At 44.9% G+C, this 18,555-nt stretch overlaps 1 protein-coding gene across 4 annotated transcripts; it reads right to left on the bottom strand.

Annotated features, from left to right (window-relative positions):
• Positions 1 to 2,004: 2,004 nt before the first annotated feature.
• Positions 2,005 to 17,944, bottom strand: CEND1 (cell cycle exit and neuronal differentiation 1). 4 transcript variants are annotated; one of them, XM_053394885.1, is made up of 3 exons: positions 17,787 to 17,944; positions 12,233 to 12,463; positions 2,005 to 4,192 (listed from the first exon to the last, which is right to left on the bottom strand). In XM_053394885.1, the coding sequence occupies exon 3, from the start codon at positions 3,955 to 3,957 to the stop codon at positions 3,535 to 3,537; it is 423 nt and encodes a 140-aa protein (XP_053250860.1). In that variant the 5' UTR covers positions 3,958 to 4,192; positions 12,233 to 12,463; positions 17,787 to 17,944; the 3' UTR covers positions 2,005 to 3,534. The 4 variants fall into 4 exon arrangements, with proteins under 4 accessions (XP_053250860.1, XP_053250850.1, XP_053250841.1 ...); XM_053394875.1 differs by lacking the exon at positions 12,233 to 12,463 and having other exon boundaries at positions 17,710 to 17,944; XM_053394866.1 differs by lacking the exon at positions 12,233 to 12,463.
• Positions 17,945 to 18,555: the final 611 nt, after the last annotated feature.

Genomic DNA, 18,555 nt, shown 5'->3' with positions numbered 1-18,555 from the left:
AGCTAGGGCTAAGCAATTTGTAGTCTTCCAGGTGTTGTCGGACTCCAATTTCCACCACTGGCAGCCAGCATGGCAAGTGGTCATGGATGATGCGAATTGTAGTCCAGCAATATCTGGAGGAACAAAGGTTCCCAAGTCCTGTTCTAAACTGGGTGACTTTGGCCTAGCCACTATCTCTCAACCTAGCCAATCTTGAAGGGTTGTTGTGGGGATAAAAGGAGGCAGTACCATGACAGCTTGGAGGAAGGGGAGAATATAAAACCTTAAGAGCAAAGGTAAGAAAAATGAGTTGGTATAGATTAATAGTTCAGCTCTTAAGCAACAGGCAATATATATATTAGTGAGTGTAAGAGTGAGTGAGTGTGAGTGAGTGAGTGAGTGAGTGAGTGAGTGTGACTACCTATTTTGGGCAAAGACACCAACTTAGTAAAGTTGAAAAAGCTTATGAAAGAATAGACACAATCTGCAGCACATTCTGATTTGCTCAGCTTCTTTAAGCACATAGTCAGGGACATGCATTTAGAAACTTGTAAGGCTTACCAATATAGCAGTGTTATATTCACACTTCCATAAAGCACAGATTTAGTAAGTTCAGAGAACACACACACACACATATTCCTCTTTCCCTCCCCTCTCCACCACCTGGCCAAATGAACGATCTTACAGTCACAGACACAACAAGGTGCCTTGTTGCAGTACAACTGACTGGAGATGCATGGCCGAGGGCTACTTAAGAAACTCAGGGAACCCATCAGCCTATGCCCATAGCTGTCAACTTTCCACTTTTCTTGCGAGGAGTCCTATTCAGAATAAGGGAATTTCCCTTTTAAAAAGGGAAACGTTGACAGCTATGCCTATGCCCTGCCTCAATATGCCAACGCAGGAGCAGCTGAGAAGCAGGAGCAGGAGCCAGGCAAGGTGTATGCAAGGCGAGTGCCCTTCTTTTTTCCAAAAGGGTCAATGATGGGCAGGAGTCACAATGATAACACCTCCTGGTTTACATGGAAACTTTAGGGAGGAATGTGCCACACACACATATAAAGAATGTGCAGTGCTGGTACACCGCTATTTTTTGCTGACTGCATCAGAAGATTATACTGACTAGATTTATCATTTTAAAAGGGTCAGCTTAGAAGCAGTAGTTTTCAGCTCCCAGCACAAGAGGGATTCTCGTACATTCACCAGTTGGCTAACCATACATTCATTTATTGGAAGGAAACCATGGTTTCGGATGCTGCATGGTGGAATGCAAGTGGCACAAAACATGGACACTTTGTGTGAATGCAGGTGCGCAAATAATGGTTGCCTTTTGCTTTTTGTACAAAGAATACAGGTTTTGTAGCTTTACAAAGACTTCAGTAAACTGTACTATATACACAGATATTCTCAAATAAGGTAAGGGTAGGGAAGCTTGTATAGGAAAGCTTGTACACATACATACACACAAAAATACAGGTGCTTTCAGACTGGAGGTGGGTTCTGGAGAATTATTCTAGACAGTGGGACACCACAGTACTAAGCAATGTCTGTTGGTGAATGATTCCCCTATAGACCTAACCTATCACATCACAACCATAAATACGAAAGAAAGGGAGAGAAAGTTGGTCTTCAAGACGATGAACTGTAGTCCTGCCACTGTCACCATCTCATCCTATTTCATGATCAAGTTGTGGGTCCAGAGACCAAAATGCAAAAGAAATCTAGTACCCACATTAATTTATGAGCAAGTCTGTACTGCAACGAAAACTTGGCTGCTCATATCTATCCCAACCTAACAACAGAAAAAAGCTTTACAACTCCTAGTTCAATCTACCCTATTTTTTGCACCATAACACTCACTTTTTTCCTCCTAAAAAGTAAGGGGAAATGTCTGTGCGTGTTATGGAGGGAATGCCTACGGGTGGCATGCCTACGGATTTTCCTCCTCTAAAAACTATGTGCGTGTTATGGTCGGGTGCGTGTTATAGAGCGAAAAATACGGTAATTAGCCGTTCCTTTTTTAAAAAAAACAACAACACTAATCTGATGTCAATCACCACTTTCGCATCAGATTCAATCTAAGCAAAAATATACATGTAAGCTTCTTGTTTCAAACGGTCATCCCTACATTACAATTTATGTCCCAATGTTCTTATGGTTAGTGGATTATCTCTGGTAGATATATTAACAAGGATGCATCAACATACATTCCACTGATCCTTTCTCCTCTCAAAGTCTGATTTTAATTCTTCAGGAAGGCCACCAATGTAGCAAGGCTAACTCAGGACACAGGGAATTTCCTCCCCTCTTAAATGCCCATTGGTTCTAATTTATTGGGGGGGGCAGTTGCCTCAATGAATCGGTTGCCATTTTTTCTCTGCACTAAAATGTCCAGTGAAATAAATGGGATTAGCCCATTTGTCTGGCTCCTCCAGCATTAGAGTTATAAAGTGTCAGACAGCAAAAGACAATCCATCCATTTCAAATCTGTGCACCTGGGCAGGATGCTCCATACATAAATACTTCCTAAACCATAATCCAGTTGTTGATTGGTCACAAGCTAAAAAAAAGAGGAAAGCAAAAGAAATAACAAACCAACCAACCAGCCCATAATTGCTCCTTACTTTCCCCTTTCATACATGGCATACAATGACAGGTCAACCTTCCACAGCGAAGCACTAGCATTCATCCCAAATCCATATGCACAGAAGGCCTCCTTGACTTCCACATATTTTGAATCATGTTGTTTAAGTATCAATGACATCAAGTCCTGCATAAGAAGTTTACCAGCACAGGACCAGGTTCAACAGAAAATGCTCTACTAAGTTGCAATGCCCACTGAAATCCGCAGCCAGGCTGCTATATGTCACCATGCCCATATATTGCACGGTGGGATGGCAAGGCTACCCTATGGCTCTCAGCAGGCCATGCTTGCTTCTTGACCTTTGAAAGCCCCCCGTGCTCCAGCTGCTACTTTGAAACTTAGGTAAGGGGGGACAGAGTGAGCACATTAATGCTATGACAAAACGAGTACTAGGGACACCCTATCTTCCTTGGATCAGGAAAGAAGCTCTAGCTTGTGAGCATTCTCATACCACTTTACAGTGTGTGCTGGAACAGAGATGGCAACAGGTGACCTTGCCGATGGGAAACTCTCCCTTTCCACCTGCTCTACTGCAATCCAGCGTAACCAAGCTGAGAACTCTAAGTGACCCTGGAGCCAACCTCGGGACAAAAGGTGGGGAAGGAAAGGAAAACACCGCAAGAGCTCATACGGACCAGAGAAGAAAAGCCATCTATACACATTGCTGCTAGCTGAGTTATATTACACAAAAGAGCAGAAGCCCACCAAGTGCCCGCGCTAGGCCAATGCTGGCGCATCTGCTGGGAGCAAGGCAGCAGCCAGCATTGCCGTTTGTACCTACTTAGCTCTTTCTCTATATATACGGCATATTTATAGGTATGTATAGAGTTTACCACATGCATTTTGTTTCAAAAGGAACTGTACATTCAGCGCAGGGTTATTCCTCTCCCCTGTGCTTCTTGGGTGCCAATTTATTTTTTCCGGGCAAGGAGAGCCACTCCCACAATCAGAGCAATAGCAGCCACCGCCGCCCCTCCGACGATGATCAGAGGCTTCATGTTCTCAAAAATGCTGCTGCCCGGAGACTCCTCCGCATTGTTCCCTTTGTGCTCAGAGTCAGCGGGATGACCTGCGGCCTCTGCGCCCTCCGCCGCTCCCCCAGCAGAGCTAGGCTTCATGTTGCCGTGGTTGTTCAGCATGGTTGCCTCACTGGCTGCCGCCGTTGCTGCCTTTTTTGCTGGGGTGGTGGCAGGAGGAGCTGGCTGCTCCTTTGAAGGGGCTTCTTTCTTATCGGCAGCTGTGGCAGGGCCAGGGTTGGGCTTCTCTGGCTTCCCTGAGCTGGCGGTCTTGGCATCGGGCTTATTTCCACCTCGGGTGCTCCCTTTGGACTCCATCTTGCTCAGCTGCACAGTGGAGGCCACGCACTCCTGCTCTCAGACCAAACCAAAAGGCGTGGTGGGGAGGCACAAAACAGGTTGGACGGACCCCGGCTCCCTTCACTTGGCCCTCGAGCCAAAATCCCAATAAAAAAGGATCCGCCTCAAAACCGCTTGGCCTGTGCAGCTATAATTCCGTGTTCCCGGGGGGCGCCCTGCTCAAACCATATGCCGCTGGATCATGTTACAGAACCTGCAAGATAAATTAGAAATACAAAGGTCAGGTCACAAAAGACATGAAGAGCAGTATCCCATCTTTTCAGACCTGGAGACACACATTTTGCCCAGACATATATTTCAGGACTCACTTCTTAACATTTTGCTATATATTTGCATGGTAATATAGTGCTAATCAGCCCAGCCCTACCCTAAAAAATAGGGTGTCTATTTTTTTATTTCATTTCATTTCATAAAATTTAAACACTGCCTGATTGTTTAAAAACCCCCTCAAAGCAGTTTACAAAAAATAGGAATGAAAGAAAAACATTACCGGTAATTTTTTTAAAAAAATCAAGCTAAAATAACAATAGACGAAAAAACAGATTAAAAACTCGCACCAACTTTCTAAATATCTAGGTAGGCTGATCTAAACAAAAATGTTTGGGGGAGGCCTCTGTATTTTACTTTCTAAGAAAAGGCGGTGCTCATTTATGGCGGCTACTTACTTTGAACTGTGCTGCCAAGTACGGCTGGCAAACAGTCTCCTGTTCCGAAGAGCCTGCAGCGAAAGAGGTAAGAAGGGGCCGTGGCAGCTGCTGGCCACTGGGGCTGGTAGGGCGGAAGACAGGGAGCCACAGCCAATGACAGAAGAAGCACACAAATTCTAGTATTGTCCCCACCCTCCTCCCCGCTGACTTCTACAGGGCAGCACTGAGTATAAGGAGGAGGGAGCTGAGAGCCAGCAGCACCCTCTGGGTGGGTTGTAAGTAGGTGAGGACTAGCTGAGTGCAGACTGGAGATGGCAAAGGCAGTGCCTCATTTACTCCAACAGACTCCGCTGAGAAAGAGAAATAAACAGACAAGGTGGGACAAAACATGGGCACCTGATGGCAGTGGTTTAATATGTCAGTAGCTCCAATGGCATGGTACTTTTTTTGAGCATTTTTGCTCATCAGTTTCAAGCCTAGACCCAGAAGGGGACACCGCCACTCCTTTAGTCTCCTGCACCACACTCCAGAGACCAAGACTCAGAGGCTCCCAACATCACGCTGTGTTAGACCAGCAGTAAATATTGGAAGAATCAAAATCCCAGAGGCAAGGAACAAACACCCTGGGAATTATTGGAAGGTTGTAGGAGACATGCAGCACAATCCTAAGCACGTTGACACAAGGGATGCAAATTTCACTGAGCTCAGTGGGATTTACTTCCTATTAGGAGGAAGGAAAGTAGGAGGAAGGAAAGTAGTGCTTTGCATGCAGAAGGTCCCAGGTTCAATTCGTGGCATCTTCAGGTAAGGCTGAAAGGCCCCTGTCAGAAACCCAGGAGACCCACTGCTACGTAATGTGGTAGCTGATATGAAGCTAGATGGATCAATGGCTACCTATGCATTGATTGATAGGTGTTCTTAAATTTGCAACCTCCATTTTAGAGGTCCTTGATAATAAGTTTTCACAAATCCACAATGAAATCTTGGTGTGTGTGTGTCCCCCCCACAAACAATGTGTGATGGGAAAATATTGGATTATTTCCGTTGCCCTTGAAAAAGCGCAATGCAGCATCCAAAGGTCATTGGAATGATGGCTCATGGCCCTTTCAAGAATGTTGCAAGGTAAGCTTTTCCCCAGTCTCCATCCCAGGTCAAATAACGTTTAGGAAAGGTTTTCAACTAGCACGGCCAGCTCAATACATTTTGCTGCCCAAGGCAGGTGCATTCCCTCCCTTGTCCATTTTATATAATGATGCTAATAGCTCAATCATAGTTCAAGACAGGGCAGCATCTTCCAACACACCCGGGGCAGAAAGCTAGCTTAGAGGGGACAGGTCAGGGGGCACCCTCCATTGTCAGAGGCACTATGCCTCTGACTACCAGTTCATGAGAACTGCAGGTGGGCTGAATACTATTGCACTCAGAACCAGTTTGCTGGCTTCTCACAGACATTTGATTGGCCACTGTGAGAGGAGGGTGCTGGTCTTGATGGGTCATTGGCCTAAGTCAGGGTCTCTTCTAATGGTGCTGTCTACTACATGTTGGGTGAAAGCACTAGGAGAGACAGGCAGGCCATCATTGCCACCACAGCAAAACTGCTGGAGGTTTCAGGAACAGCTGCATACAGTTTTTCCACCAACAAAGTTAAATATAGACCTATAATATATCCAGCAAAAAAAGAAAATGGAAATCTCCTGGCAATCCTCTCCCATCATCCTCTTCCAAGATGGAAACAAGTAGAAAGAGTTTATGTATTTTTATCATTCAAAACAGGGTTGTGACAGTACATTTCTATGCAATATTTAAACTAGATTACCTTTTTTGAGCAAGGGAGATTTAGAACTCTGCATTTTGACTCTGTTTCTCTCTCTCTCTCTCTCTCTCTCTCTCTCTCTCTCACACACACACACACACACACACACACACACACGAACACACACTCTTCAATTATTTCCCCAAAGGGAGGTGAAAAGGCAGGCTGTGCTGGGTCCCCATCAAGCAGGACATGGCCCATTCACACAAGCACACTCAAAAAGCAATCCCTGCTCTTTAACAATCCCTGCTCCCCATCCCACCTCCAGAGATCTGCACCCACCACACCACTCTAGCAACAGACCTGACACAACTGGCACATATCAAAGCTCCATAACCCACAGTCCATAGAAAAACATCAGGTTCTAAGAGTGCAGCATGTCTTAAATTGTCTCTGCAGCTCCCCAGTGTCCCCTGGTGCACCAAAGCACCTTTGGGAGGCTGCAATTTTGAGCAGACAAAGAGTGGGAGGGGGACTGCTATCTATTCCCCTATGAGCTGCTTTTCCTAGCACTTAGTTTGAAATAGCTAGAAATTAAAAGCAAAGCCATAAATAGACTAGAGGAGGCCTTTTAATTACTTATGACTCAGCCAACCAGAACTTGAAAAAAGAACGCTCAGCTTGGTCATCACTGAAGCACCAACGAATGAACCACCACAGATTAAGCATCACAGAGCAAGTATTCTGCCTCCAAATACCAGGATTGGGGGGGGCTTGATATTACAGATCCTAAAATGTTGTATCTTGGATAAAGCTTCCTTTTCCAAGAATAGGTTCCTAGGAAGTAAGAGCCTCCAATGGGGTAGGTGGGTCAGTGATCTGGCAGCTTGAGTGGGGGTGGATGGTTGATAAAATGGAGATTTTGATTAATCTGCACCCAGCTACATGGTTCGTACTTTTCTCCTGGAGTTCTGCACCTGGACGAGGGAGTGAAACCCCTTATTACATAACATATATCACCATTGTAAAATTTAGGATAGAACGTATTAAGCAGCATAGGATGAATGCAGGGCAAGCACTTTAGCCACGTTCCCCAAATTTTCAAGTGTTTGGAAAGAGCCAAAGCTCAGCGGTAGAAGCATCTGCTTTGCATGCAGAGAGACCCCAGTTCAATCTCTGCAATCTCCAGAAAGAACCCTGGTGAGCCTCTTCTGCCGGTCAGAGTAGACAACGCAGAGCAAGGTGGTCAGAGTCCACATAAGGCAGCTACCTATGTTCCTAAGTGAACTCGGAATGGCAGCCCTCTCAGCTTTCGCCATTCCCCCTTCCTATGCCATTTATCAGCGGCCTTTTTATTCATAGTTCTCCCAGCGCAGCATCCTGTACCGAGGAGAGAACATGCAAACACGGCTGAGAAAGCCAGCCCCCACACTCCTCCACCCCCTCTTTTCACTTTGTTTAGCAAGCTGCAGTGGCATTCTCCCCTTCCAAATTACTAGCTTGCACTAAGCTGTTTGGTATATGCAAGCAAAGAAAAGGAGGAAGCAGAATAACAAAGCCAATAATTTATAAAGGGGGAGGGGGGTAGAGAACAGATCCATAGCCACATTGTCTTTGGGGAAGGGCTTCTTTGAGAGGGCTGTTTCTTCTAGATCAGTACAACAGAAACAAGCAACGTTACTGTAAAAATTACAACAAACAAACAGAACGCTGATAAATTCAGGGCAGAGAGGAGTGGGGGGAATGAATTCATTGGAATGAATACATAAATCTTCGTCCCACACTGTGTGTGTGTGTGTGTGTGTGTGTGTGTGTGTGTGTGAGAGAGAGAGAGAGAGAGAGAGAGAGAGAAAGCACTTGGCTTTTCCAGCAGGGGAAGGGAAAGTTAGGATGTAATCCTAACCTCCTTTAGCTGGGAGTAAACCCTGGCGAATTAAATACAATTTAGTTATGAGTAGACATAATTAGGATTGCTCTGCTCTCGCTATATATATGTTGTTTCAGTAAAGCGCTAGCTCCTGAAAGGGATCTGGCTATTGCAGTGGTGACTCAAGAGGTAGGGAATAATCTGATATCCACTTACTTGGGAGAATGCTCCATTGAAATAAAAATGGAATATACTTTTGATTTTAAATTTATAGAATTGCATAGTAGGTTGTTTTTTGTTTGCTTTTTACAGTCAAGAGGGTGAGGGGGGCAGAACCCCCCCTTCTTTCATCCCACTCCTGAAACTCCACACTGAGAAGCACCAGCAAGGCTCTGGAGCCACCAACAAGCACACATCTCTTAGGGTATCAGAACACACTGCAACATTTTGTTGCAGGCCACACTTGTTCCTTTTAACAGTGAGCTGAAATTACTCAATTTCAAAAGGCGCCAGATTTAAAGTTATATTATGAAGCTTCGTGTCTTTGCTGGGTGAAAGAATGGATAAAGTTAGAAAACACAGAATTGTTGGACTTAGAAGGTTATGATAATAGATTCGGTTGGCACGCATACTTATGGTGTGAAAAGAATAGAGTGCATAAAGGTTTTGAAAACCACATCTTTAGAGGATCGTTGATTGAAGTCTGGAATAGGTATAAAAATTTATTAGAGTTTAAAACTCCACATTGGTTATCACCATTGGAAATAATGAGTGTGAAAAAGATCAATATGACAGGGAGATGGATTACATATGAGAATTTGATAATTAAAGAAGGTAATAAATGGAAATTGAAACCATACGAAGAAGTTAAAGAAAATGTGAATGATTGGTTGCACTACTTTCAGTTGAATGCAATGTTCAAAAAAGAGATGTCAGAAAGAGGTTTTCAGGAAAAGAAATCTAGGTTTCATCAGGAAATTTTGAATAGTGAGGTTAAAATTTTATCAAAAATGTATAAATTATTACTTGAGTGGCATACAAAGGACGAAGAAGTAAAATCAGTTATGATTCAGTGGGCCAAAGATTTTGGTTATAATATACAATTTGATGAGTGGATAAAATTGTGGAAAGAAGGAATGAAATTCACTGCATGCACTACAATAAAAGAAAATGTTATGAAAATGATGTATAGATGGTATGTAACACCAGTGAAACTTGGTAAGATGTATAAAATCAGTAATAAATGTTGGAAATGTCAGGAAAAAGAAGGAACATTTTATCACATGTGGTGGGAGTGTAAGAAAGTGAAAGGCTTCTGCGAAATGACTTATAATGAGATGAAGAAAATGTTGAAATATACTTTTGTTAAGAAACCAGAAGCATTTTTATTAGGAATATTAGGGAATGAAATTAAAAAGAAGGATGTGAAGTTATTTAGGTATGCAGTGACAGCAGCTAGAATTTTGATGGCCCAGAAATGGAAACAGGAAGAAATGCCGACGAGGGAAGAATGGAGAATGAAACTGATGGATTATGCAGAAATGGACAAATTAACGGGGAAAATCCGGAACCAACGCGACCAGAGATTCACCGAGGACTGGAATAAATTTACAGAGTATATCAAAAATGTATGTGAGGAGCGATTAACGCTTGTTGGCTTTCAAGAGGCTCTGTGAAAATGATTGATAGAAATGTTGCTTAAAAGATATGATAAGATTAAGATTGTTAAAGCGCAATATAAATTCAAGAAATGTGAGTAATCGTGATAATATGGAAAATTGTCAGACAGGCTGAGGGAAGTCTAAAAGATGTATATGTTAGAAGTGGATGTTAAATATGGATGGAATGTATATTGGAAATTGAATAAAAATTAATTAAAAAAAAATTCAAAAGGCGCCAAAATGGCTAGAATGTGGGGGAACATTAAGAAAAGTTTTGTGCTCTATAGCGCCATCTGGTGTTGCATGTTTATGACGCATTTACAAAGCTGTTGTTGTTTTTGTTGTTGTTGTTGTTGTTTACTAATGTAGCTGAGTCCTGGGGCTGTTTCAAAGGGGACTCCATTCACTCAAAACTCCCACAACCCAGACCAATGAGTATTGAGCATGCTTAATGGCTTCCAGGAACCACGGAATATTGATTGCCAATGAGGGAAATAAACCATTGGCTAGCTTAAATGCCTTCTAGCTAAAGGCTGGAGTTGTGGAGGAAAGGGATTGGGGGGGGTGTACTTCCATATTTTGTTGGGGGTCCTACTGGTTCTAATAAACTTGACCATTGCAATTGTTGGATTTCTGCTCCCCTCCCTGCATTTGTCATCTCTTCCTTTCTCCAGAAGCCTAGAAATTTAATCTGTCCCTTTTATTTTCCCCTGTCTGTGCTGCTGAAAGATATCTACCCTACACCAAATAGATGAGTCACACTAGTTTTTCTGTAAAGAGCCATAATTACAAAAAGCCTGTTCTCTTCCCCTTCAACAGTCATTTTCCAGGGCCCATTATCCCCTTCTTGAAAGATGTCAGACTAGAAACAGAGGCAGGCACAGCACAAGAACCTCAGGACTCCTGGTCAGAGGGGAAAATCAATATTCTGGAAGGGGTTCAAGTTAGAATATTGCAGCCCATTGCAACAACCATTTCGCAACGAAAATTTTCGTCTCAGCATCACAGAATGCTGGATTAAAAAGGCCTTTGGTCTGATCAAGCAGGGCTATTATGTCCTTATAGAGGCCCACTCAGATTAGTACTAGCTTTACATGGGTTAGCAAGATTGGCCCAGATAACAGAAGTATTGTCCAACCAAAAAACCGCTCCTATAGATCTATAACCCTGCAATACAGTGTCTCTGTTGTGCTTCCTGGTTGCCAGCAACTGTTCCTCACTGTAGCAACAGGTAGAAGCACCTGGAAGTACCTTGGAATCAATGTACAAAAGTGCCACCTCAAGAGTAGAAAATTGTGTGCACACTAATTAGGGTGGCTCCAATACACGCTAAGAGAAGACAATGGGCAGTTTGCTGAAATGTTTAGGGAAAATTCCTGTCTTAATAATATTGCTAGCTAACTAGTTGAAATGGAGGGCGGGGCTCCTGCATACATAAATAGTAGTGGAAGAAGAAAGAGCAGGGGAAGATTTGAGTAGATTACTTTGTCACGTCCAGCTGAGCTGCAACTGCAAAAACTCCCAGTTCTAACACACCTATTCAAAGGGTACAGGAACCCTGTTTCCCTTTGTCAGCTACTGAGCAGTTCATGGAGCTGCTACTCTAAAGAGAAACCACACAGCATCTATCTCCAGGTGTAAAAGAGTGCCAGTGGTTGCTTTACACACACATTTCCCAGCCCACTAGATCTGTGTCTTCAGCAACCAAGTCCCCTTAGCAGGGGAAGGAAAGGGTTGAACTCCTCCCACCCCAAGCACTGTGGTTCTGGTGAAGATTGTGTTCCTGTTACCTGATGTTATTTTTTTAAAAAAATCTGACATAGCTAAAGACAAGGTGAGTGTCATGTTGGCTTTGACAGAAAGTTAAGTGCAGTCCAGATTCTCATCAACAGCAGCAGCAGGAGTAGGACTCTTCCTCCCCGCCCCACCACTAAACAAATTAAGAGCAATCTCCAAAACCAGCCCCAAATGATGACAGCACAGAAAGATTCAACAAGCAATGTATGGTCAAGCACTTGGTCAGTGATGGCCCCTCATATCCAGACAGCATCTACAAATGTATCAACTACAAACAGACAACTGCCTTCACCAGCCTGGTCAACTCCACATATTAGACTTCCAACTCCTTGCCACCATGCTGCATGTGCAGTCATGATGGGAATTGTAGTCCAACAACGTCTAGAAAGCACCGGGTTAGGGAATCCACCACCAAACCAATAGTGGCCTAGTGAAGCTTCCCCGCCCCTCATCCTTTGAACTGTGGACACATCACTCTGAAGTAAACAGGGACAGTCAGGCTATTCACCTCCTGCGGGGCTCTGGGCACTGAAGTTTCAATCCACTATGCTCATGACTTCTGGTTTTGTTTGTTTTTTGTTATTGTTGTCCTCTGAAGTTGTGTGCATCTCTCCCAGAAAACAGAGAGCCTTTCCTCCATCCATTCTAATTCTTCTCCCATCAAAACTCTCTGACCTGTGCCTTCTTAAGCAGCTGCTCTTCTTCAGGGTCTCAACAGAGTGATGCCTCAGATCACTTCCTGTGTCAGAAAGGAAAACAGCACCCAGGAGCCAAGCAAAAACGAACAGCCACCAACTTTCTTCCCACCTACCAAGCACTGTCCATTTTGACAAGCAATTCTATGCTCAGAGACGTTTGAAGGACTAAGCAATTGGATTTGTGAACGAGACCTTGGTTTATAAAACTAGGGGTATCCATGTTCTGACCCTGGAACCGATGCCCTTTTGTGGACTTTACAGCAGCTGAAGTTGAACCTGGAAAAGTCATTTTCAAAACCTGTCTTAATTATCACTTTAGCCAAGTTACCATATCTCAGGGCTCTGTCGAGATACCAGCTGATATGGGCAAGTGACTCTTCTGACTGGATCCACCTGCAGAATAATGCCTTGTGTGGAAAAGCACATGTGTACTCTTTGTTCCCCAGAGATTCCCATCAGTATCAAGGAAGCCTGCGTATGCAAGTTGTCACATGTGATCTCTGCGGAGGCTGCACATCTGTCACCAGGCCGGAGATACTTCCTGTATAGGGATTTTGTGACACACAAAGCAGCCTTTGGGACCACGTGGCAGTTTTGCAGCACACCGTGAAATGTTTTTGCAAAACCATCATCGCTTAGTCAGCTGACTGGCACTCAGGAGGCCCAGGAAGCAATGCTGACCCATTTTTTAAATATATATTTATGACACACTCTCTAGGCCCACCAGTCTTTTCCTTTTGAATTCTGACACAGCCCACAGAGTCTAATGCTGGCAATTGCTTTAACAAACTGCGATATCAGAGAGCAGGAAAGAGACAGGCCTGCCCCCTCAAAGTTCACTTTCCCTTTTCATGTTGATCATAACACTGCACTGGAACATTGGCCACACTTTCTCAAGGTGCAGAAGGAAAACCCCAGAATCCCATACAGCCCAGTTCCATGGTCATGACAAAATGGCTGCCACAGTACTTCTACCCCTTAGCAGAGCAAATAGTCGGTTAGTCAGGGCAAGTGTGTACAGTCAGCAGCATCAAGTGATTGAGTCTGTCCCCAAAGAGAAAAAGCTCAACTTCAGGCTACAAGTAGGTGGTTCCATCTATGAATAGTCACCTGTGAAATATTTCCTGACCCATAAAAAGGGTTGTCAGGGAGATGGGCTCTGCCCTAGAACTCGGCCTGGCATACTGGTTTACTATGTGCCAAGGACTGTATGTGTCGGATTCAAGCATGCACCTCCCCTCCCTCAAGCTCATATCTTATCACTTGATTTTACCAATTGTATAAACAGGCATTTCCCCCCACTGGATGGGGTTGGGGTGAAACTCATAATTTGGTGAGTTTCCAAATCTTTGGTTACAGCCGTCCTACTACAGCAGGGTTTCCCAAACTTGGGTCTCCAGCTGTTGTTGGACTACAAATCCCATCGCTCCTAGCTAGCAGGACTAGTGGTCAGGAATGAGGGGAACAGTAGTCCAAAAACAGCTGGAGACCCAAGTTTGGGAAACCCTGCACTAGAGCCTATAGCACGTGTGGCTAACCTTTTTCAGCCTAAGGACCACACAAGAGATTTGGGCAACTCTCCAAGAGTAGTGGTGTGTCCACTGCACACTCCCTTATGTGAACACCCACCACACATAGAGATACAACACACACTCTATTGGGAGAGGAGTTGCTCCTTCCAAGCAGGTAGGACATCCCAGAATCTTCACTGAGAGTTAACAAATTAAGACAGCAGAGCTGTGAAGAACAAAATGGAGCACCTAGTTACTGGAGTAACTGGCAGCTGGGAGGAAGCCCCATCATCAGCACATAGCATCACTGGGCAACTGCCAAAGCCTCGGGACCCTGGCAAGACCCACTGCGCAGGCTCCTTTCAATGAAATCCACAGTGGCTCCCATTGGGAGTCTGAAAACCCTCATTTTTGTTTCCTAGAGCAATGCTATGTGGGGGCACTGTGCAAAATCATAATGGTTTCAAATCCACACAAAGCTCACAAGTGTGCTGTTGCTGTAGCTCCCCACCTGAAGAGGCCATCAGCAGAGCATGGAGTCTGCTCAGGGGCATTTGGCTGAGGGTGTCCTCAGGCCTGAAGTCAACCCTGCAGAGTTTGATAAGTGGCCTGAAGTGTGTGCATTATCCTGTCAGATCTGTTCCTAGCTCAGGATAAACAAACATGTAAACCAACCCTCAGTCCTCCAATATAGGCATGTCATCTTTTCCATCTCTGGATGGAGTTAGGGATACTTAATTGCCACAGAGTTGTTGCCCTGGACAGGCTGTTAAGCTTGCAGAGGTATAAAGTTGTCATAGAAGTCGGTTCATCAAACATGAGTTCAGTCTAACTGAGTCATAACACTGTCACCCTGCCACCTGCTTTATTTTCTTTCTGTATACAAGCCATGGCGGGCCCATGGACTTTTCCTTCTCTCTGCTTGTTGAATACAGAGATAGATAAAACCATAAGAACAACAAAAAACTCCAGTGCCACAAAACGATGATGAACAATGGCTCCATTGAGAATGATGGCTCTGTTTATCTTATCAGCGTTCCTGATAACTAGTAACTTCTGTTTCCCTGTAACTCAATTCAAAGCTATGCCCCGGATGTGTCACCCAACAATTCCCCTGTTTGCTCTGCTATGGCAGACAAATGACTGGGTTGGAAATCTCGCAAGGCCCCAAACGTTGCAGGCGCTGGCTCAAAGCTGCCGTGTCGCACTTGAAATTCAAGAAGCCATTGCAGACAGAGATCCTGACCCAGCTTGAGGCAACGACCTTTAGCAAAGAACAGCACAAGCTCCCTGGGGTGGCCATGGAAAGCTCAGGCCTACTCAGACTCTACCTCACTAACCAACAAAAACAGTGCTTCCCCTCTTACTTATTCCCCAGTAATGCTGAGAAGGACATTATCTAGTGGAAAATATATAAGCATCATTGACTCATCATCCACACACACTCTCCATGAGGGATTATTTATTGCAATGTTATTGAGGAAGGAAAGGAAGCCAGTAAATTCTTCCTCCGTTCTGCTGCAGCGAGCAAAGGCCTGACCACAAGGAAATGGAGGCCTGAAGCTTGCCAAGAGACAGCAGTGGAAAAATGCCAGAGGAGCAAGTGATGGTAAAGGAGACCAAGAATGCCAGGACTCTATGAGTGTCTTGAGTTTTATTGTTGCCACACCTTTAGAAGATAGCAGTAGAAGTAGCTTTCAAAGTAGCTTTCATCCAGAACTCATTGGTGAAAGCATGAAAATGCAGGCCCAAGAGATCAGATGTTCTGCATGTCTAATAATAAGGAAAGCCTGCAAAGATGCCGGTTGATTTCTGGCCATCCTAGTTTCCCTTAATTGCTCCACCAGCATCACCCACAATGGCAAAGAGAGAGTGAATGTTCCCCTTCTTATGGCACCTATGTAAAGGAGATGATCATGTAACCCAAGCTTGGGAAATACTGAACAGCTATGATATACCAAAACACGCCCCCAAAGGCTGTTCAATAAAAAAAAATAAGAGCAAATTCCTGTGCAAGTTAGGCAGAATCCCCATTAAAGTACTGAATCCCCATTAAAGAACAAATAGAAAACCTGCAGGAGGAAGGGTGTGCTGAATTAAATGGAACTTGAGGGCACATAGCTTGCTCTGAATTGTTACCCAATTTGTATTTTGGATCTCTGGTGAAGGTATTCCATAGAGTGCTATGGAAAAGGGGTATTCTAGACATAATAAAGGTATCAACTGTATTCTGCTGAAACTATAATTCAGAGTTATGGAATAAGGGTCAGGCCTTCAAAATAAACAACCTCAAGCAATCCTGCCCCAGCAGTGCAGTTGTACACATGTCCACTCTGATTTCACTGGGACCTGCTATAGCTGAAGGGTGAAGATTTCCAGAAATCTCCAGTTTTCAGTTAGTGAAGTACGCTAATACCTTCTAGCAATTGCAGGCTGCTCAGTATTGGGGAGGGGGCAGCCCTCGTTTGAGAGCTTTAAAGCCTCAACTTCTGAATGCTTGGAAAAACCTGGCACTCTTTTTTAAAGGAAAAGGCCACACCAACAGGTATTTTCCAGGCACAAGGTGAAGAATACATGGCAGTACAAAGGCAGAATACACTAAATATTAGAGCTTCCAGCATCATACAGATGTCCCATAGCTCAGCATGAATTCCAATACCCACTAGGTTGAGCGTTTCCTCCTCCCCCTTCCCCCAGGAACAATGCACAAGGGCCTATTTTAGAGCTAAGAGCAACTACCACTTTACCACTAGGTTCCTCCCATTTCCCAACTAGTTTTAGATAGATGTAAAATATCAGAAGAAAGCTAGGATGCAGTATGCATCATTGAACTACCCCTTTTGTTTTAATAGAATTTTACAGGCGCAGATACACACTTTTCTAGCATAAAGTGGTGGGGGGAGGGCATACAACCCTAAGCTTAAAATTTCAAAAGGTTTGATCAAGCAAGCCAATGCTTGGTTTGGCATCTTACATGCAGGACTGATGGCTAAATAAGGAAAGAGAATGAAACACCCAATGCAAAATACAGCATAAAAGATTATTCAAGCTGGAAACGTGTGCCATTAATGTTACAAGATTAAAACAAAGAGGGGTGCCTATTTGTCTCCCAATTCTATCTATTTTTAGTTCATAAAAGATGCCTTAAATAAACACACCTGATTTCACAATAGCATCAGAGCCACTTTCTAAATTTAAATTATAAAAAATAGCTGCGTTGCTAGATTGTGCCAGCATGCTGTAATTCTCATCTATTTCTCAGGGATGGATGTTAAATCTTCTCCGGAAAAAGTCTTGCCAGAAATTCTCCTGGGCAGCCACTGCAATCGTTATGCTTGGGCAGCACTGGCTGCACAATGACCAAATCAAAACGCAGATGACGTTCTGCCGTGCTATATAACCCCCAGGATAGGTAGGACGTCGGTATTCCGCTTCTGCTCACACCCACCATCTGACCTTCAAGGAAGAAAACGTGGCACAGGAGCCCTCGGTGTAGAACTCAAAACGCATTTCACAGGTGTTTTCCCCCTGCCCCCGCCCCGTCCCTACTTTGCTCAGGTGGCATCAGTTGCCAGAATCAGGACAAATGCACCAAGGAAAGCCAGGGTTGCCAACTGAAATGCTTTTATCATAGCAACCCAGTGACCTCTCCCGCTCTCAGAGATGCCCAGGCAGCTTTAAACAAGCAGCTCTACCTCTGTTCACCTGCATGCAAAAACATTCTCCTCCACCCTCCACCCTCCCTCCTCCGTGCACATCCCTCTTTGCCTGCCTACCTATTTCCCTTACTGGGGGGAGGGAGGTGTCTTCTATAATGTTCCAGAAGGCCGAGGGTAAAACAAACGACCCATACCTTTACTTCCACCTTAGGGCTTCTGTTTGCTGATGTCACACCTTGGAAGCTGGCTGTTCCGCAGAGAGGAGGAACGGATGAAGAGCAGGGGGAAAGGAGGGGGAGGAAAATACCCTGGGAGTTTCCCACAATGCCTCACTGCAGACCCGCATGAAGCTGAGGAGGAGAGAGGCGGGGAAGTGGGCGGGGACAACCCGGGTGGGCGGGGCCAAGGGAGGGGCCGATGGCGGCGTGGGAGGAAGAGGCGAGCCGCGATAGGTCCTGACGCTCTTTTCAGGCTGAATGGCTGCAGGGAGTCGAGTTTGCAGCTGGGAACGTGGTAGGCGGGAGGCCTGGCGCCGTGCGGGTGGGAGGCTGCTGCTCAGGAGCCCCCGGCGACTGGGCTCCTCTTTGCGCGGGAGGGGAGCGTCGCCCAGTATGAAGTAGCGCCAGCAGGCAATGTGATATCCTATGAAACGCAGCCACGGGATCTGTTAATGTGTGTATTCGAGAGGATGCGAAAAATGACCGTGCGCACTGTTTTGCGAACTTTCGTGCCACGGTAGACTCCTCTTCGACCGGCACAAAATAGCTTGGAGGTTGGAGCGATGATTAAGATCGGAGCCCCGAGCGATTTGTTTCTCCGTGCCAAGGGGATCTCGGATGACCCCCCCCCCCAGCACCGGCCTAGTAGGGAAAGGAAGTGATAGAAGGCGCATGGATTCTGAGATGGGCTAGACAGGAACTTAGCGTGAGGTGGGAAGCGAAGAGGCTTCTGATCCCGCCCTCG

Source organism: Podarcis raffonei, chromosome 1, assembly GCF_027172205.1.
Source record: "Podarcis raffonei isolate rPodRaf1 chromosome 1, rPodRaf1.pri, whole genome shotgun sequence".
In the NCBI taxonomy this organism is placed as follows: Eukaryota; Metazoa; Chordata; class Lepidosauria; order Squamata; family Lacertidae; genus Podarcis; species Podarcis raffonei.
Note: the sequence above shows the minus strand (reverse complement) of the source record. Positions and strands in the feature narration are given on the sequence as shown.

What these genes read in the sequence shown, in the direction of transcription:
- CEND1 (XM_053394875.1), bottom strand. Translation starts at nt 3,957, where the DNA reads ATGGAGTCCAAAGGGAGCACCCGAGGTGGAAATAAGCCCGATGCCAAG.